This window comes from Lepisma saccharinum, unplaced genomic scaffold (assembly GCF_977018435.1).
Source record: "Lepisma saccharinum unplaced genomic scaffold, izLepSacc3.1 HAP1_SCAFFOLD_467, whole genome shotgun sequence".
Lineage (NCBI taxonomy): Eukaryota > Metazoa > Arthropoda > Insecta > Zygentoma > Lepismatidae > Lepisma > Lepisma saccharinum.
This window is the reverse complement of record NW_028143160.1, coordinates 86,394-108,027: the sequence shown is the minus strand read 5'-3', so window position 1 is coordinate 108,027 and position 21,634 is coordinate 86,394. Positions and strand designations below refer to the sequence as shown.

Sequence of the window (21,634 nt, the reverse complement as noted above, 5' to 3'; positions counted from 1 at the left end):
GAAAAAAAGGTTCCTGGACAGTATTCAAATTGACCCGGAAAAAAAGGTTCCTGGACAGTATTCAAATTGACCCGGAAAAAAAGGTTCCTGGACAGTATTCAAATTGACCCGGAAAAAAAGGTTCCTGGACAGTATTCAAATTGACCCGGAAAAAAAGGTTCCTGGACAGTATTCAAATTGACCCGGAAAAAAAGGTTCCTGGACAGTATTCAAATTGACCCGGAAAAAAAGGTTCCTGGACAGTATTCAAATTGACCCGGAAAAAAAGGTTCCTGGACAGTATTCAAATTGACCCGGAAAAGAAGGTTCCTGGACAGTATTCAAATTGACCCGGAAAAAAAGGTTCCTGGACAGTATTCAAATTGACCCGGAAAAAAAGGTTCCTGGACAGTATTCAAATTGACCCGGAAAAAAAGGTTCCTGGACAGTATTCAAATTGACCCGGAAAAAAAGGTTCCTGGACAGTATTCAAATTGACCCGGAAAAAAAGGTTCCTGGACAGTATTCAAATTGACCCGGAAAAAAAGGTTCCTGGACAGTATTCAAATTGACCCGGAAAAAAAGGTTCCTGGACAGTATTCAAATTGACCCGGAAAAAAAGGTTCCTGGACAGTATTCAAATTGACCCGGAAAAAAAGGTTCCTGGACAGTATTCAAATTGACCAGGAAAAAAATGTTCCTGGACAGTATTCAAATTGACCCGGAAAAAAAGGTTCCTGGACAGTATTCAAATTGACCCGGAAAAAAAGGTTCCTGGACAGTATTCAAATTGACCCGGAAAAAAAGGTTCCTGGACAGTATTCAAATTGACCCGGAAAAGAAGGTTCCTGGACAGTATTCAAATTGACCCGGAAAAAAAGGTTCCTGGACAGTATTCAAATTGACCCGGAAAAAAAGGTTCCTGGACAGTATTCAAATTGACCCGGAAAAAAAGGTTCCTGGACAGTATTCAAATTGACCCGGAAAAAAAGGTTCCTGGACAGTATTCAAATTGACCCGGAAAAAAAGGTTCCTGGACAGTATTCAAATTGACCCTGAAAAAAAGGTTCCTGGACAGTATTCAAATTGACCCGGAAAAAAAGGTTCCTGGACAGTATTCAAATTGACCCGGAAAAAAAGGTTCCTGGACAGTATTCAAATTGACCCGGAAAAAAAGGTTCCTGGACAGTATTCAAATTGACCCGGAAAAAAAGGTTCCTGGACAGTATTCAAATTGACCCGGAAAAAAAGGTTCCTGGACAGTATTCAAATTGACCCGGAAAAGAAGGTTCCTGGACAGTATTCAAATTGACCCGGAAAAAAAGGTTCCTGGACAGTATTCAAATTGACCCGGAAAAAAAGGTTCCTGGACAGTATTCAAATTGACCCGGAAAAAAAGGTTCCTGGACAGTATTCAAATTGACCCGGAAAAAAAGGTTCCTGGACAGTATTCAAATTGACCCGGAAAAAAAGGTTCCTGGACAGTATTCAAATTGACCCGGAAAAAAAGGTTCCTGGACAGTATTCAAATTGACCCGGAAAAAAAGGTTCCTGGACAGTATTCAAATTGACCCGGAAAAGAAGGTTCCTGGACAGTATTCAAATTGACCCGGAAAAAAAGGTTCCTGGACAGTATTCAAATTGACCCGGAAAAAAGGTTCCTGGACAGTATTCAAATTGACCCGGAAAAAAAGGTTCCTGGACAGTATTCAAATTGACCCGGAAAAAAAGGTTCCTGGACAGTATTCAAATTGACCCGGAAAAAAAGGTTCCTGGACAGTATTCAAATTGACCCGGAAAAAAAGGTTCCTGGACAGTATTCAAATTGACCCGGAAAAAAAGGTTCCTGGACAGTATTCAAATTGACCCGGAAAAAAAGGTTCCTGGACAGTATTCAAATTGACCCGGAAAAAAAGGTTCCTGGACAGTATTCAAATTGACCAGGAAAAAAATGTTCCTGGACAGTATTCAAATTGACCCGGAAAAGAAGGTTCCTGGACAGTATTCAAATTGACCCGGAAAAGAAGGTTCCTGGACAGTATTCAAATTGACCCGGAAAAGAAGGTTCCTGGACAGTATTCAAATTGACCCGGAAAAAAAGGTTCCTGGACAGTATTCAAATTGACCCGGAAAAAAAGGTTCCTGGACAGTATTCAAATTGACCCGGAAAAAAAGGTTCCTGGACAGTATTCAAATTGACCCGGAAAAAAAGGTTCCTGGACAGTATTCAAATTGACCCTGAAAAAAAGGTTCCTGGACAGTATTCAAATTGACCCGGAAAAAAAGGTTCCTGGACAGTATTCAAATTGACCCGGAAAAAAAGGTTCCTGGACAGTATTCAAATTGACCCGGAAAAAAAGGTTCCTGGACAGTATTCAAATTGACCCGGAAAAGAAGGTTCCTGGACAGTATTCAAATTGACCCGGAAAAGAAGGTTCCTGGACAGTATTCAAATTGACCCGGAAAAAAAGGTTCCTGGACAGTATTCAAATTGACCCGGAAAAAAAGGTTCCTGGACAGTATTCAAATTGACCCGGAAAAAAAGGTTCAGATGGCGGATGGACTAGCTTACGCTTAGCTTAGCTCCGTGTTTCAGTTCCAAGTGCTCGCAGGTGCGTAAAGTCGGAAAGTTAAAACCAGTGTTCGGGGCAATAATAAGCTTGTGTCCAAGTTCTAAGTGACTTTTATTGTGGTTTGTGATATTGTGTCGGTTTTTGTGGACAAAAGAAGATGCACACTCGGAAACAGCGAAAGGAGTCCACCACGCCGAGTGGATCGGGCAGCAGGAAGAGCAGCGGCCGAGGGGACAACAGCGGCCACCCGTCGCCCACCCAGGCGAAGGGACCCCAGGAGGTAAGCAAGGAGTCTCTCATTGAGACGATAGAACATTGCGTGAAAACGCAAATAAATTCCGAAGTAGTGCAGAAGACAGTGTTGCCAAGTTGGCCCTTTTGGGGCCAGAACTGGCCCTTTTGAGTACGTACTCAGCCCCAAAATTCAGCAAAAGCCCCAAGGGGCTTTTTAGCCCTACAGAGAGAAATCTTGCTACAAATCTAGCTCTTTCAGTAATGAAATGTTTTTTGGTATTTTCAGTAAACTCCAAAGTAGAATTCACTTAACCGACCCTCCTCTGCACCTGCAAGCTCTTGGAGAGCAAGTAGCAAGTGCACATTGTCACTTTATCCCCTTGTTTCTGGTTTTGGTATGCTGTGTAGCCCGAGGCGAATTACGGATATCGTCGATTCCAGAAAATGTGAATCTTTGTTCAGTTGCATTGCATCTGGTCCTTGAAAGATCACAGAAATGCGGTGCGGAATCGACGAATCGTTCGTAACAATGAGCAGGCCCGTAGCCAGGCAGGGGCCAGGGGGGCTCAGCCCTTCCTGGCACTGCCATCAGCTCTCCTTTCCATTAGGTAAACTATTTTGCATAATTTGTTTGCAGTGAAGAGTGAAAATGTAGACAACTCACAACTTTAAGGATAATTCCACAGAATATGAACAGTATCTATTACATTCGCTCATTTTGTTTATGAGCAGAAGTAGCTGCAAGTATTTAGAATATTCTCTAGACTTCAGAAAGTCCTTTCATAGGGGAGCTTATTTATCTGTACCTTCACTGTCCCTGTTGCAACCTCCCTTTTAGACAGAAATCTGTGACTTTGATGTCATCATGCAAGTTCCCTCCCCATCTGCGTGAAAGGTCAACAACAGCTCCCAAGTTTTGGGAAGGAAGGGGAGTTTAATTGCTTCGGCCGGGGGTGGAATATACTGTAGGCACTGTGATTAAATATTGTGCGTTTTTTGTGTGTGATATACATATCTCTATCATCTAAAATAGTATGGGGTGTGTAAGGGATAATTTCAGTATCAGTCAATTAACACTTCAAGAGATGTTTTAAAAGATTTAGAAAAATGTAGTGTTTGTGTAGTATATGATATTTATAAATGAATGAGCGCCCCCCCACACATATAATTTACTTTCATTTAATATATTTTTTAAAAAAATGGACTTGGTTTACAAATCCCCCCTGATAACCCGTGAGCCCCCCCTGGAGATCAATTCTAGCTACGGGCCTGACAGTGAGGCTCGACCAGAGACTAGTTCGTGCGTGCGGCCGTGTGTGTGTGTGACTGTGCGTGTGCATATGTATGAAGGAGGAATATGCCGAAAATGTGTAATGCTTTTGTGTAATCTACTGCACCACAATTTACGGGGAAATAAATTATTTAAGGTAAGAAAATTTAATTTAGTTGAGCGTATGCCCCCTCATCTTGACAGTTGATTAGTTGCGATTCTTGAGTTTCAGAAATTTTGCACCAAAACACACAAAAACCAGAACCAGATTTTTCTTCAGTACGCAGCCGAACCTTTATAAATCTAGCCCCTTGGATGTGAATTTCAGCTCCATTTTGGGTGCGATTTAGCCCGTTTTTCTCTCGTGCTGTTGGCAACACTGGCAGAAGAGTTTAGCAGACTTAATAGTAGAGAGGGTCACAGCTGCTGTAGTTGAAGCGCTTCAGCATAGCCTCAACTTCAACAGTGAAAAAGTGCACGAGTTTCAAATGCAAATCGCGTCGTGCGAAAGAAACATTGCCAATCTTAGCACTCATTTGGAAGAAAAAACTGCAGAACTGGAGCAATACCAACGACGCCAGTCGATCAGAATATTTGGTCTCCCTGAAAAGGACAATGAAGATACCGACAAAATAGCGATAAAACTTTTCGAGGACAAGCTTGGATTGACAATTCAAAACGGTGATATTTGTCGTTCGCATAGGACTGGTCAAAAATCCAACAGGCCACGCCCTATAATCGTGAAGTTTGTCAGTTACAGGACAAAATCCCTGGTTATGAGGAACAAAAGCAAACTGAAGGGAACCCGGATCTCCATTCACGAAGATTTGTGCAAAGCTCGGCTGCAGCTCTTGCATGAAGCAAGGGAAAAGTTTGGTGCTGCCACTACGCGAGACGGGAAGATCCTCGTCATAAGGGACGATCAAAGATTCTTCATTTCTACAAAGGAAGAGCTGCGAAACATGAAGTAAAATGTGCCTGTTGTGCCTTGGAAACTACACGGACAATGACAATCCTTTACAGTTTCCTGGTTCATGATCATTAACCTTTCATCATATTCACTTCTCAAGACATTATATACACACATCCGTTTATTTCCACACAATAGCGTTGAAACCTCATTTTTTCTCACAGATTTTTAAACGTACATATACTTTTTCCATTTTGTCAAATTGCCTATTTCTATATTTTTGAATTGCATCTTGCATATTTGTATTTTGAATTATTTCTTTCATTTATATACACACATTGTTGAAATCTACATTGTTGCTCAAATTTTGCAACCCTAGCGTATTAACATATATATAGTATATATACCCCTTTGTTTTTTTGTGTATTTTCTCGTTTTGCTTATTTGTATCATTATTTATAGGTATCTATGTAATCATTTCCTGCATTCTTGTATCCTACTCATATTTTTTTATCTTACTCATTTTTATTAGTAGATTTTTTTTCTTTTTAAAATCATATATTCATGATTACTTATATGTTCCAAGCATGATGATTAAGCCACATACAATTACATTTTGGATGACAAGATATTGTTTACCTTGTTACAATATTGTAAGACCCAATGCCTCATTTCTGCCAGGAAAACTAAATGTATATTACAAGACGTTCCAGGCGCTTATTGTTCGGCTAAACTGGAAAGAAACCAGGCTCCGTGAATAGCCCACGTGATGAGGTCAGTGGAGTCCTCTCCCCTCCCTTTAGCTTCAGGGACAGTTATTTCCGTCAGGCACCCTCACCCCCTCCTCCCCGACTCACCTATTGTCAATCGCCGCCAGTGTTGCCAGGTCTACTGATTTCGCAGGAGATTTCCTGATTTTCAGCACAATCTACTTATCTCCTGACAAGTTTCAGGAAAATGTGGAAATCTCCTGATTTTTTCTTCCTTAAATATTTATAATGAACAATTATTTTTAAAAAATCGAAAGTTGATTTACAATTTACATATTCAGCTGATGGAATGCAAAGACCCATGAATATTCCGCAGAGAGAGAGAGAGAGGGGGGTGGGGGAGGAGTGTCATACCAGGTTTGATGACACTGGGAAAGACGCGCGGCTTCTTGAGCCCTTTGTGCATTGGGAAATATGATCTGTGATTGGGAACTCCAAGGCGGGTGTCCTAACTTTCCCCATCTGGTGAGGTTTTGTCAAAGGGGAGGCATCTGGAAACTGGTTACAACTAAATACCAATGTTGCCACCCACACATACGAACAAGTATTCAGTTTTGAGGTAATGTTTATTGCAAATGCTACAGGTTCAGGTTTTTAACTCTGATAAAATAGGGAGTCCACATTACGAATGCAGCCAAAGGTTATGGTTACAAAAGCTCTTAGTAAACTGTCGATTGATTGATTTGATTTATTTTACTTCGCATTTCTGCCACTTTTGGCTAATCGCGAATACTAGGATGAGTGATGATATGATGAAATTGATGAAGGGACAACCATGCCCATGCCGAGATTTGATCCCGAGACGGGATCCCTGATCTCATAGCGCTGTGCTAACCACTCAGCCACGGAGGTCGGCTTAGTAAAATGCTGTTGCAGACTTATACCATAGTTATACGTCGCAGTTTTATTTTTTCTTAATCATCTAACTTAGAAATCATAATTCATGTTGTTATAGCATTGTTTTTTAAAGCTATTTCTGAGCGTAACTACTACTACAATTGGTCTATGTCCCTTTCTACTCAATCAATACTGTTGCGGTAGAAATTATCTTTCCCGATTTTATACCAGGAAATCCTCGAATGCAAAAAGCTGACTTAATTAACATTTACATTGTCTGGATTGACTGGGGAAAAAGTTGAAGAAAAAAGGGTCCCGAGTTCGAATCCCAGACGGCTTGGGTGCTCTTTGTGAGTGTCCCTTCGTCAATTCCACATCTTTACGATTAGACAAATATGGCAGATGCGAAGTAAAATAAATCAAATCAATCAATCAATCTGTCTAATACTGGTTGGTTACCTTCCGTGATTGAAAGAAAAGTTTTAATTCAAGGATATTTCGGGGGTTAAGGCATTATAGCCCTTCTCCATTACCATTAATGCGAGTATGCTTTGAATGTGTTGTTAAAAAAGTTTGGGTTTTCTTACATCTTGTAACTTTGGCTATTTTTAAATAAAAGCAATCTAAGGTGTTATCAGGTAGAGCATTTAAAAAATATATCCTCGAATGCGTAGTGGCTGAAGCTCTAGATTTAGTTAACACAAAAATCACGAAATGTTTCCATAAACTTTTAAACGCCAAGTACATAAATCCACGCACAGTCACAACAATTTATTTTAGAACATTTGTGACAGATGAACAGAAAATCGAGGTCGGACTTTCTTCAGTAATGTCACTGCTTTTTGCAATGTGAAGGGGCAGTGCCGGCGATTATGGGAGGCAATCCTTGCACCCCCTCAGTTTTGGCACCCGATCATCGCCACTGGTTTGGGGAAACTGTACCTTTACCTTAGGTGAATTAAGGGGGTGGGGTTATCGTACCCTTGAAGTTCATACATAATAAAATTTGTATTAACATAACAGTAATAAATTTATCTTTTGACTTCCAAAAATTAATAATTAACGTTCAATAATAATAGTGGAAAGCTTTTCCCACTCTACCCCCCCCCCCCAGAACGTTGATAATCCGCTATTATTAGTTCTTCTGATTTTTTAAGCAGATCTCCTGATTTTTCAGGGGACGATCTCCCGATTTTAAAAAATCTGACCTGGCAACGCTGATCGCCGCTCCCCAAACAGAAGCTAAGCAATGGCCTCGAGTCATTCCCCAAAGAACTGAAAGTGTGTCACTTCAACACGGAAGGTCTGCTAAATTCCTTTGACGAATTTAAATACATAATAAACAAATTAAATTTTCAGATCATAGGAATTACCGAAACGTGGCTTAAACCACATATTTCGAATAACACGGTAGCATTAGATAATTATGATATTATCCGTAATGACAGATGCGATAGGACTCGAGGAGGCGTTTGTTTATATATACACAAATCATTACAATGGAAAGCACTCGAATTGCCTATTCAAAAATATAATGACATCGAAACCTAAGCTGTCAAGGTAACCGTACAGAAGGTGAAGGTCGGGATATTAGTCGCATACAAACCTCCTAAAGTTAAGTATACACATCTAAGCGATATTGGGGATATCGTGCAATATTTTCATTTGAATTATGTTCATTACGTTGCGATTGGTGATCTCAACGTAAATATGTTGAAACAAAATGAACCCAACACGCGATTCTTAAACGACATCATTGCCGAGGCTCACGGTAAGCAAATCATCACAAAGCCCACGAGGGTAACGCCAATGTCAAGGACTTTAATCGACGTTATCATCTGCTCTGATAACCTGAAGGTGACCCACGTCGATCAGAATATAATGTCCGGTATATCAGACCATCACCTAACATACGCCGTGTTCGGAATCAACTGCACCAAAAATTATAACAAATTGGTTCAAGTCAGAAGCTTTAAGAACTTGAACGAAAGTGAGTTTAACAAAGACGCGGGAAATATTAATTGGGACTTAATATGCAGCAAACACGACGTAAACGAATCCGTTTTTCTCTTTAACAGCAACATTATTGCGTTGGCTGACAAACATTTTCCAGTAAAAACGTTTCGAGTAACTAGACCACCCGCCCCTTGGATATCTGAAAAAGTAAAAGAATTTTGGAAAATACGAGATTACTTTCACCTGAAGTATGTTAACACCGGAGATCAAGACGCGCTTCTCTCTTATAAATATTTTAAAAATCGTGCGAAAAAAGCCGTGAGAAACGCAAAATTCCACCATTATGACCGGGTTCTCAATGAAAAAGTTAAAAACGCTAGAGCATTTTGGCAGACATTAAAACGAGAGGGAGTTGTTACTAATAAGTTTAACCAAAAATTACCCTCAAGTGTACTCAATGCGGATGCAATAAACGACTTTTTTGTAAATTCTGCTTGTCAGCAAACAAACACGACCGAGGTTGAGAAATTAATCGAGTCATATAAAACACGGCAGACAAGCGGAACCTTCAAACTGAAGAAGGTTAATGAGGCTACCGTGTTGAAAGAGGTCAAAAAACTACACTCCAATGCCAAGGGTCATGATGGCATCAGTCTAAAAATGTTGAGACTCTGCATCCCGCATTGCCTAAAGAGCCTAACTCACATCATAAACTGCTCTCTTTCTCAAGGGGTATTTCCCGAAGATTGGAAAAAGGCCGTAGTGACGCCCGTACCGAAAACCACTGTTTCCCTTGATGTTAAAGATCTAAGACCAATAAGCGTACTGCCAATTATGTCTAAAGTTATAGAACGCATAGTAAAAGAACAATTAGTAGACCATCTGATGTTGCATGACCACTATTCTCCACGTCAATCAGGCTTCAGGAAACAGCACAGCACGGTAACTACTTTAGTTAGCGTTGTTGATGACATAGCCAAGGGGATGGATAATGGTAAAATTTCGTTTCTGGTACTCCTTGATTACACCAAGGCATTTGACTCCATAAACCACAACCTTTCGGCAGAGAAATTGAAATCTATCGGCATAAGAAATAAGGAATTGTTATGGTTTCGGTCTTATCTAACGAACAGGCAACAATGTGTAAAATTAGTACACGAGAATAAATCGTGCATGTCTAAATGGCTTGATATCAAACAAGGAGTACCACAAGGAAGTATTCTAGGACCTATCCTATTTTCGCTATACATCAGAGATTTTAATGATTCACTAAAACACTGCAAATACCACCAGTATGCGGATGACACACAAATATATATACAAACACCATTAAGAAACAGTGCAATGGCCCTAGAAGCATTGCAACAGGACCTAAATTCAATATCTAAATGGTCTGAATGTAATGCACTCAAATTGAATTCATCCAAGTCTTACATTTTAACTTTAGGCACAACGAGAAACCTCAAAAAGTTAGAACAATTACAACTCCCCCTCCCTACACTGAATAATTCCAAAATACAGAAAGTAGAAACAGCACGCAACCTTGGCATAATATTGGACGAGAATCTACAATGGGGTTCTCATGTCACACATATAATTAAAAACTCAATAGCCAAACTGAAATCACTTTTTCCATTAAAACATATGCTAAGCAAAGAAACGAAAAATTACCTAGTCAACACACTTGTAATGCCAAAAATTGATTATGCTTCCGCCGTATTTATAAACATCCACAGTGCTCTAAATTACAAGATACAAAAACTTCAAAACAGTTGCATAAGATTTATACTGAATGTCAAAAGAAGAGAACACATATCCCCGTACTTACAGGAACTTAATTGGTTAAACGTTAAGAATAGGAGAACATTTTTGGCATTGTCTTTATTGTACAGGATCCTGAACAATAAGGAACCAAGATATTTATATGATCAAATTGCTCCGTACAGGAAGAAAGGAAAACAAATTAACCTTCGTCAAAAAACTCACTACACGATTCCTGTACACAGAACAACATTCTATGGGAATTCTTTCATAGTCACCGCAATAAAAGAATGGAATGACCTCCCCCCACCACTGACCTCAGGGGAGCTCCACCCTGCAACATACAAAATAAATCTAAAGAAGCATCTGCTGTCCAAACAATAGTGTCTGGCTTTGTCTTTTCTGTAATGAATGGGAATGAGGTATTGGTTGTAGTTTTAGCTGTAATAATTGTATTCTAATTGTGGTATTTAACTCTGTACCTTCAGTACATCAATTGTTTACATTATAAGTAGAAATGTTTTTTTTTAAATTTCTTTTTTATTTATTATTTTTTTTTGTATTTTTATTCTTTTTATTCTTTCTACTGCAACAAAGATTTTCAAGAAGTGGAAAGTGTCTATTGTAATATGTTTGTTTAAAGGGTTTGTTGTAAGAACGGCCTGCGAGGCCGAAACACGCCCTCTCAATAAAGACGATATTATTATTATTATTATTATTAGTATTCAAATTGACCCGGAAAAAAAGGTTCCTGGACAGTATTCAAATTGACCCGGAAAGAAAGGTTCCTGGACAGTATTCAAATTGACCCGGAAAAAAAGGTTCTTTACTGTCCAGAACCCATTTACGCTGCTGATTTTCTCTCCTGGACCAGAATTGAATTTATTTAACATTCCTGGACCTTTAACAACACTGGTTATAACGATTACTCGTTATCGTTTCAATGTTCATCACCAACAATAGCAAAAAGAGACCCTCACTATCAAAGGGTCCATTCTCGAGCCCCTCTTACGTCACTCTCTCCCAATCACCAATAATCCTCATCATCGCGATTAGCCAAAGTGACACAAAAAGCATATTATCGACGTTAGTTTTCCTTTGTGGCGACTTCCTTTCAGACTTTATTAATAGGTATAAATATTTATTCATATTATTTAATTCAGTTTTTACCTACAGAATTTCAGAATAGAATGAAAGATCCTTTCTCTGCTAGATTAGCAAACACATTCAAAATGGAGACGTTTAATGATACATTTCATTAGCATTTGCGTCTACGCATTTTCCAAAATTGCAGTTTAGGTCTTACCAAATCAAATATTTACAGTTTCCAAACATGCCACCCAAAACCAAATTCAGAATATATTTAATTATACCTCAACACATGGCCGCTTTGCTTACCTAAAATATATAATGTTCTCCGCATGATTATGGATTTCAGTTCTCAAAATGTCGACGTGAATTCTGTAAGGAAATAAAATAAGCATATTAAAGATGTCGTCAATATACTAAACACACAAGAGAGGATTTGAAAAATATAAATGTTGTTATAAGCTACATAAAATGCTAGAATTAGTTAAGGAACAGTCAATTTCATTCTCAGAAAATAATGTATTTGGTACGGTCAATAAATAACCGGATGAATGACGGGAAAAAAGCGAAATAAAGTGACAGAGCGATGAAACTTACGGGATATGTAGGCCAGGCTGGGGTACGCCACATGTCTGCGAGACGAGTTTCAGATCGTGTCCCTAGGTGGCGGCACTGGCAGGAAGGGAGGTTGTGTATGTGTAATTTGCCTCCAAGGCGCCAGTCAGACTATCGCATTGATTGATATCTGTCGTATTACAAAAGGGTGACACACAGAACACTTGTAACTTACCAATATAAACTTCAGGACGTACGGTACTCTTCAAGCCATGTAAGTGTTTCAAGCCATGTAAGTGTTTCAGCCCTATTATTAAAACTATTATTTCTGTAAAACTTTGAAAGTGTATTTCTTTTAGGCTAAACCCTGTATATAGGGTGTCCCGTCCCATAAGTCTGGAACCATAAGTATTGTTCATATTACCCTTATTTCTGTTACAGGTAAACCATGGCACTAGGGAGGCACGAATCCAAGTTATTTTCCTGGTAGGGACTTTGAACATATTCTTGATGAACTTGTTTTGTTCTTCTCCTATGATTCAGACTTATGGGACACCCGGTATAAGAATGAAAAGGAATAAAATAATAAATCGAGTAGTCTTCTGCTACGAAGTTCTTTCTGCTGGTTGTTTTTACCAACATTCCACGCACGTGTTATGAAGTCCCAATCACCTAGCTCTTCATCTCCTATAAGGCATGTCCTGAAGCATGTAAATGATTAACTTTCGAGAATTTCTATCTCAGTTTGAAAAGTGAATGTCAATGAACCTCTGCTGTGTCCTTGACGGCACTTGACTAGCCCGTGTGTGACCATGCTTTTTTATATTGTATATAAAAAAATATATAAAAAAAGCTTAGCACGTGTGTCAGCATTGCGCAATTTTTTTTCGAGAGCACCCAGAAGCTGGAAGCAATGTGGTAATAACCCAGCTCCCAAATAATAACCATTTCGATCCTGAATTCACCATTACAGCGACCTTCCCGTAGATGGACAATTCTGGATACATTTTTGGAATAACTCATCACTGGAAGCAAAATATTACTGGCATAAATGGAAACAGAAATACCGAAAAACCTCTTCTCTACAAACTGAAGAAAATCAAGTATAGGGTGTCCTATAATTCCAGGACCAAATGTCTAAGATGTTCGCGTCATAAAACGGGACTTCTTAAATGCAATAAAGGTGATACCTGTCGATATCCTTGGTAGAGTGCTAAACACAACGCTCGACGACGCCAGGGGTCCAGAGTTCGAATCCCAGCCTGCTCATGGGTGTTCTTTGTCAGTGTTCCTTCATTAATTCAATTTCATCACATCCTTATTTTTCGCGATTTGCCAAAAGTGGAAGAAAAGCGAAGTAAAATAAATCAAATCAAATCAAAAGAGATTTCCACTTTTAATGAGAAATAATTGTAACTTAACACATTTCCGTTTGTGAAACAACCACAGTCACTTTTTGTTTTTAATACAATGTCTGGCAATCAACCACGTCATGTTCCAACACTGTAAATTTTCATGTGGAAGTTATTTTTTTGCTTATCAATGGTATGTGGCTGTCTTGGAAACACCCATCTTTTCAGATACTACCTACCCAGGATTTTTTTTTGTAATGTGTATTCTCAATTAAGGAAGTGCATTTGAATATAAATCCACAGTACTATTGAGAAAATAATTTCGTAGTTCCGTTTACGGTAAGAGAAAGATTGATCAAATTTTTTTAAGTTTTAATTATGTTGAAATACTGAATATGAAGAGTACGGGGGAAAACAAAGTCCATTTCTTAACTTTTGACATGAATGCAATTTGAAGTTTGAAAATGCTACAGAATGAAGAAGAAACTTTTTTCGGACGTTGATTTTTTGTGGGACTAAGTGTTTTTCCTAAAGTTAGTCATGTGGGTACATAGTACACCACCCATAGAATAGCATGGTGTCAATCTCAAGTTTCAAAAAAAGTGGACCTTGTTTTCCTCTGTACCCTTCAATTGTTACGGAGTTGTTAGCACATCGGGCTACGACGCGCGGGGTCCCGCGCTTATTTCCTGGCCTGGGCATATTTGTGAGTGTCCATTCATCAATGTCATCATGTCATCACTCATCCCAATCTTCGCAAATTAGCCAAAAGTGGCACAAAAAAGCGATGTAAAATAAAGCAAATCAATTGTTGCAACAGTTGATCACAGTTGGAGCTCTAATTAATAAGCATGAATAGAAAAGCATGTGCACAGATTATAGTTCACTAAAGTCAGCGAATCTCTGATTTGCCTATTTAACTTTCTAATAGAGTGAACTTATTATTTAAATACTGTAACATATATTGCCGAAATGCCAAGTTTCAAGGTAGATAAAGTGCAAAGAGGAAGAGCGAAGTTTTCTACAACTTGTAAAACAATGCAATATGTATTTTGACGACTTTTTCATATATTAGAAAGATAAAATATATACTAGTTTGTGATTACATAAAACAAAAACACTTTCGCTCTGTAATACAGATTTAAAATAATTAATTTGTGCATAATTGTAGGCCTGTATTTCTGGAAAGAACTGAGTTTGAGCAATCCTCAATGATTAATGAAATTATTTTTTCCATGTTGTAATTTTGTCTAACAATTATTTAACCAGTCAATAGAATAGTAGCTAAACTATAATTTATTTCGGAAAAAAAATATGTCCATGACACGGGCGCGTCATATCCTCTTTGTGGGCAGCCTTGCTTCCACGTAGTACATGCTTAACTGCATTTTGCAGATTAACGAGGCTCTGGCGTCTGGGCCATGGTTGGTATAATTCTCTCTGGGAGCTGTGTGCTGACGATATGTGTTTGTGATTGTCCCTTCATCTATTGTATCTTATCACCATTCACCCTCATCTTCGCAGTTTGTCTAAAGTGACACAAAAGCGATGTAAAATACGAAATCATTCATTCAATAACTAAAATAAGCTGGATACCTAATATCAGTTCCACGATAGTTGTCAGTGACTACAATGTTTGAAAACACGAAGTAAATTGTTTCATTGATTGGTCGATTGATTCGGCTATTTTACGTAACTTTACTGACACGTTTGGCTTATAGCGACACTTTTTTTTAATTGTTGTTTTGAGTCCACTTTATGCACAGAAAGGCTAATCAGGACTGGACCTACAGTTTAAAGTTGGATCCGAACTACTGTGCCTCCACCGGGTATCGAACCCGGGACCCCTTGATTACAAGGTCACGTCGGGAGGCCCTGCGACACTCAGAATGAAGGGGAGCAGATGAAGCTAGTGAAAAGATAGGACACAGAATACAATTCCACAGAAGTTTCAAACGTCACAGCCTCGTAAGTCTGCAATAATTCAGTAGATTTGCTTCATGAATAAGTTCACATTAAAAAGAAAAATACAAACAATGTTAGCAAATATGACTGTTTTAAAAAGACACCAGTACATAGCACAGTGCCATGGGCAGATACGGAGGTAGGATCCACATACCCGATATCTGCCATAGTTGATGTGATCAGCATCACGCTCCGGCCGCAAGGTTGTCTAAGGTCTCCCATTGACTATATGCTGAGTAAGTCCCCAGAACCCACTCTGGCCCAGGAACACTGACAAAAAATTCTAAGAACACCCTTCCCGGATATCGAACCTACCCCGAGACCCACTACCGACTGATCACAGTCTATTGAAAGAGGGGAATCCGTACAACCACATCCCCTCAGGTTTTCTCAAACTTCTCATTGAAAGTTAATTTAGAAAGTTTCGCAATACTCTTTACGCGAATTGTAGATTTATTGCTATTTATAGACTCAAAGGAGTTATGGCTCCTAAAATAAGTATCAAATCTATGCTATAACTATTCTGTAGGTAGTGAATTATAACTTTCCATCAGTTCTATTCTTAGTAATATTGATTCAAATAACACTAACTAGATAATTACATGCTAAATCATCCAATTAAATATTATCTCGGCTAAGTTAAGGACACATTAATAACGGGAGGTTTAATAGAAACTTAAAAGTGGATATATCGAAATCATTTAAAGACACTTGTAAAATGCTACACTTTAAACGAAGCCCTCGTAAGATTTTGGTTCTTTTTTGTTGTTGTTGTTGTTTGTAGGATGGACTAGTGGTGCGCGCGCCCATTATATGTATGTCCAGAGCAAATATAGTTTCGTTTTAATAATAGTGAGTTTAGTGATGGGTGGGAATAACTGAAATTTTAGGAGATTGACAACGACTTGGATTTTTATATTGTATGTAATCGCTTAAAATTGAAACTGTGCAAACATGTAACTTTTTGAGTTGGTCTAGAATTCCAAACACACGGCATATATATAGAATGACTACTTCAGGACAATATAAACTGTCCGTCATGCTTAACAAAATGAAGTTGTTGAGTTGGTGTTTTAAGTCCACTTTATGCACAGTAAGGCTAATCGGGACTGGACCTACAGTTTAAAGTGGGATCCGAACCACTTGTGCCTCCACCGGGTATCGAACCCGGGGCCCCTTGATTACAAAGTGGCGACGCTACCACTGCGCCATCGGGGAGGCTAACAAAATGAAGTGAATACTCTAGTATTGTTACAATGTACATTGTAAAAACACGTTACCGCAGGGTTTCCCAAACCGTTAGGTTTCACGGCGGCCTAAGTGTTTCAGGATTTTTCCGCGGCGCCCAATTCAGAATCTATTTAACACTTGCAACGCTCAGTTAGTGTGGTTAGATTGCTTGCTTTAATTTAAAAAATAAACATTTTATTTGTAAAAAGTACTAAATCAGCACATATTTGAAAAAAATTATATCATTGATTGAATTTCAGTGAAAATATTGGAACATTTCGCGGCCTCCCTGTAAGACAGTAACGGCGCACACTTTGGGAACAACTGGGCTACCGGAACACAAACAACTTGAAATAGTCACGCGAAGAATTGAACTTCTTTCTCCATTATAGTGCAGGAGGCCTTAGAAAGATCGCTTCGCAGGCTTACAGTAGACGACAATATGGGGGTGGGTCTGCGAGAACCAATCAGATCCGCGAATGAGCGAGCCCGGTTGCCACAGCTAGCTCGCTGCACCTTTCTGGAAGGGTGAGTGATCTCTGCCTCTTGCTACCTCGGTCTGTTTCTTCGGCTGAGGAGCAAACGACACGAGAGTATCGGCAATGGTGTGCGAGCGACGTCTGCTGTTAGCCCGCGAAACGCTCTTTCTAAAGCCTCCTGCACTATAGTAAATGCTAATATGCAGTGGCGGCGATTAGAGGGGAGGCGAGGGGGGAAGCTGCCCCCACTTTTCGCCACTTTTGCCCGGCACTATGCCAAACATTATCTACAAAGGGAAATATACCGAAATGGAGATCAGTGCATAGAAGATGTGAAAATACTCTGTGGCAAGTACAACCAAAAATGAGAAAACCCACAAATAAATCAATTGGCCAACCAATGAGATGCAAGAATTTCTTCAGTGCAACAAATAATTTTTCAACGTTATCTGCGATCTCTTCCTATCACAACTCAGAGAGATTCGAATTGAAAATATGCGTAATTGTATTTATGTTAAGTTCAAAAGTAGTTATATTCGATTACAGTATTCACATGGATACATGGCAAGTTATTTTTTTACTACTTTCACTAATAATTTTAAAATATGTTTTCGGTTTTATCGAAGGCTTAACGTACACATGACGACGCACTTGCTCATATACTCCACTTGTTCTTAATTTTAATTAGTTCCAATAATTAACAGCATTACATTTCTTTCGTATTTTATAGTGTTCATTATCAGAATGGCTGACAGACAGAAATGCGAGACTCCCCGTAATGCAGCCAAATACTTGTCCTCAGAGTATGAAAAACCCACAATTATTACAGGAAAAAATATCCCGATATATATTTTGGTTCGATACTATTTCATAAAAATAAATCTTGTATAAATTTTCACAATTCTGACATGCTTGATGATTATATATTTTTTAAAATATCCTTAATAAACCGTTTAAATTCCTTCTTAAATACAACCACATTCAGTAACAATACTATTCCTGCTACTCACCGATCTTGCACGCTACCAAGTGTGCAGTATAACAGAGAGCTTCCCTTTCGACCCTCAAGGTTAACAAGCACTGGACGTCTGACCTCCTCCGATATCGCAACTGTACGTATATACACATGCGTTTCTCTCCCCTCAGCCTCGGGAAAAACCAAGGAAATTCCTTTCCAGCCAATCGACATCAGTGGAAATTTCTGGAGGGGAAAAGAGACATGCTTTGCAGATGAAGAATTGGAAGTTTTGGAAACCACTGATTGTCAGGTTGACGTCATAGCCCTCGGCTTCATTTTATCACCTACGGAAAATCTTTACCGAACAAATGCACTTGGTCTTCCTCATTTTATGCTGATTTCCTGCCTAATTAGGCTATCGCGACGGTGACAATGGATTATGTAGTTCTTTGTCAGTTTACGTCGCTTTTTCTGCATCTTTAGGCTAATTACGATGATTAAATAAAGTAGGGTTCGTCTTGCATTCGATAGGTTAAGGCCTCGATCCATGGTGTAAGGATATTACACTGTGGTTCGTATCCTAGTTTAAAGTGAAGGTCCAATCCTGATTAGCCTATCTGAGCATAAAGAAGTCTTAAAGTGTGACAACTTGATAACTTGAAACTAATGAAAGAAGACTCATAAAAACAGACAGACTCCGCTGTCAGGAATTTATAATCGAAACGTAAGCTGTGTGATCGTGAGTAAACCACAACATACGCTCGCCCACAAAGATGTTTTTTTTTTTGTTTTTTTTGATGGATTGACTTGGTTTATTTTATTTCGCCTTTCTGCCACTTTTGGCTAATCGCGAAGATTAGGTTGAGTGATGATATGATGAGGTTGATGAGGGGATACGCAAAGGACATCCATGCCCAGGCCGGGATTCGAATCCAGGACCTCTCTCATAAACTGGACTTGGATGTAAGCTTTATAAAAGAGGAGGTTGAGGGAGGGGGGGGGGGCGTAGAGTGGAACGTTAAACAAACGCTTAACAAACCGCTACTCTTTATACTCCTAAACATCTTAATTGTAGCCTTAAGTTAATCGCGAAAGGGAAGTGTAAGGGCGACAAAAAGTAAGAAAATAAGATAAATGCGTTATTAAAGGTACCTTTCCAGCATTCGTCTGGATAACAGGAAAACACACGAGCCCTTTATCTTATCCCAGTGGCAAATGTGTGTTTTTAAGTTTACTTTATGTTCAAATAGGCTCACTGATTTGTATTGGATATCCAGAACTTCCAACACGAATATTCAATGGATATCCAATGGATGCATGGGCGTCGGGAGGGGGGGGGGGGGAGTCGAACGGGTCGGACGTCCCCTCCTGGAAATTGACATCGTTAATTTAAAGATACAAGATAGCCGAAAGCTTGTTACTCTTATTGTTAAGAACAGAAATAAAGTTAATTTAGTTTGTATTCGAACAGAATAATCAAAATAAAAATGTATTGGATCGAAAAGTTTGAGTGAATAATACAGGAACAAGGTTATATTCTACCATTTCATCCAAAGAACAAATGGTCTCACAGTTTTCAAAATTTTAACAATTACAGTTGTAGGTGAGAGGTCACACAACACACTTTATAAAAACAATACTTCTAACATAAAAAGCCTTTTCTTGAACGAAACGTGCAAAATTTAATATCAAAGTACTTTTCAGATACTAACTGCATAAAATGCAAAAGAAATAGTGGAAAATGGTTGTGCTGGTATTCACTCGTTTGGTGGGCCTCCCCGATGGCGCAGCGGTAGCGTCGTCGCCTTGTAATCAAGGGGTCCCGGGTTCGATACCCGGTGGAGGCACAAGTGGTTCGTATCCCACTTTAAACTGTAGGTCCAGTCCCGATTAGCCTTACTGTGCATAAAGTGGACTTAAAACAACATATCAATCAATCAATTAATCACTCGTTTGGTGGATAGAGTCACCCCATTCACATAATAATAATAGTAATTAATAATAATAATTATTATTTCGAATAAAATTTTATTTTTATTAGTTTATAATATTTGTTATTGCATAATAACATTTATAACCGTGGTATTAATACTTATTATTTTTCTACTATTCAACTTTTATCATTTGTACTGTATGGGTAAGTAGCAAAACTCTGGACCACTGAATTACAAGGCAACAACGCAATCTCAGTGGCGATGTGAACAACTGTAAGTGAGTGTTCGTGGCTTCTTTTGTTTAATTAGCAGTAGGGATAGAATTTCAGGGTTGCTGCGTAGTCGAATCGTTATCACTCTCGCCTTTGGTGGGGGCGGTGCCGGGCAGTGGCGTAGCAAGGGGTGGGCGAATAAATAGAAGTGAGAAAAATTGATGGAATAGGCTAATTTTTGTAGGCAATAAAATTAAAACATTATGCTTTTATACAGCCTTAAATTCTAGTTTAACGTTGTAATTTGAATCTGTTAAATCAGGGGCGTAATATATAGACGGGCAGGGCAATAAGCCTAAGGGGGTACTGAAAAAAGTTATAATTATTGTCGTATTTCTTATGTGAAACGTTTACGCAAAGAATCACGATGACTTGCTTGGACATTTTTATCCATTTATTAATTTCTTGAATAAAAAGCGCTTTCTCTTGTATTTTCTTCTTTCTCTTGACCTTGCACTCCCGATTGTAATATGTAACAATTATAAAAAAAGCACCTCCAACTCCCACGGAGCAAGGTGTGAGTCATTTGAATGCTTGCGTTGTTTTCAACTCCAAGAGGCCATGGAGAATATAGCAGTTCTTTCTTTCTTCCTACAGCTTCAGATATAGCAATTTCCGTGTGTAACGAGTACGAAGATTTCTCCTTTGAATTTCATGATAAAGTTCCACGTTTCAAAAATGTGCTTTGATCTGAACTCACCTCAATAACATCCAGAACAGCTATGGCAAAGTTTCTTCTGCTTGATAACTCTACACTATATTCCGGAGTTTTCTGTACCCTGTACAGCCTTCTGTTTGTTTCATACTTTTCCAGACAGAAGAACTATCTTTCTCAAAATTGAAACTTACGAAGAACTCCTGGAAGTCGTGTAGTGTAATGACTCAGTCCAAATTTAACGGACTCAGTAATCTCACTGAGATTACTGAGTCCGCTAAATTTAGCCTGAGTTATTACTCTACACGACTTCCATTACTCCACAACATCAATAGATCTTGCTCTTTCACGTTCAACAGTGAGATTATCTCACTGTTGAACGTGAAATAGCAAGAGCTATTGATGTTGTTGAGTAATAGTGTCATTCGCAGCCCAGAAGTCAGCTCTCTGCTAAGATGGGTGGGGGAGGGGATGAGTAACTATTTGTTTTCTTTCTCTTGAATGCACAAATGTCAAAGAAATATATGTACGTAGTTATATATGAAAATTCACAGGTAGAGGTTCGATTTGTATAATTATGTAAATGTGGCCACAAGCAGCCATTCAAAGTAATTACTTAAATTTCTGGAGGGCCCCAAATTTGTTTCTTGCGGGCACGTACTTAACGATTTTGTTACGTCACTGCGTCAAATATTTAATACTACAAGAATATTTCAGACATATACAACAAAATGGGATTTACAATTATGAAATTCAAAATTAATGTGCAACAAAGTGAAAAAGGCTATATTTTTTTAAAAAAATATACCAATTGATTGTACCAAAGATTAAACACACATGGAGCATATTACTATC

General features: G+C 38.7%; 1 protein-coding gene across 1 annotated transcript in view; it reads right to left on the bottom strand.

Annotated features, from left to right (window-relative positions):
• The window catches only part of LOC145982934 (leukocyte elastase inhibitor-like), a 44,930-nt gene extending 26,840 nt beyond the window's left edge, over positions 1-18,090 (bottom strand). Inside the window, exons 1-2 of the mRNA XM_083116231.1 lie at positions 17,971-18,090; positions 11,689-11,751 (exon numbers count right to left, since the gene is read on the bottom strand). Of these exons, the coding sequence (XP_082972357.1) occupies positions 11,689-11,713 (25 nt within the window). The 5' untranslated portion in view covers positions 11,714-11,751; positions 17,971-18,090. The remainder of the gene's footprint in view (positions 1-11,688; positions 11,752-17,970) is intronic.
• Between the last annotated feature and the right edge of the window lie 3,544 nt (positions 18,091-21,634).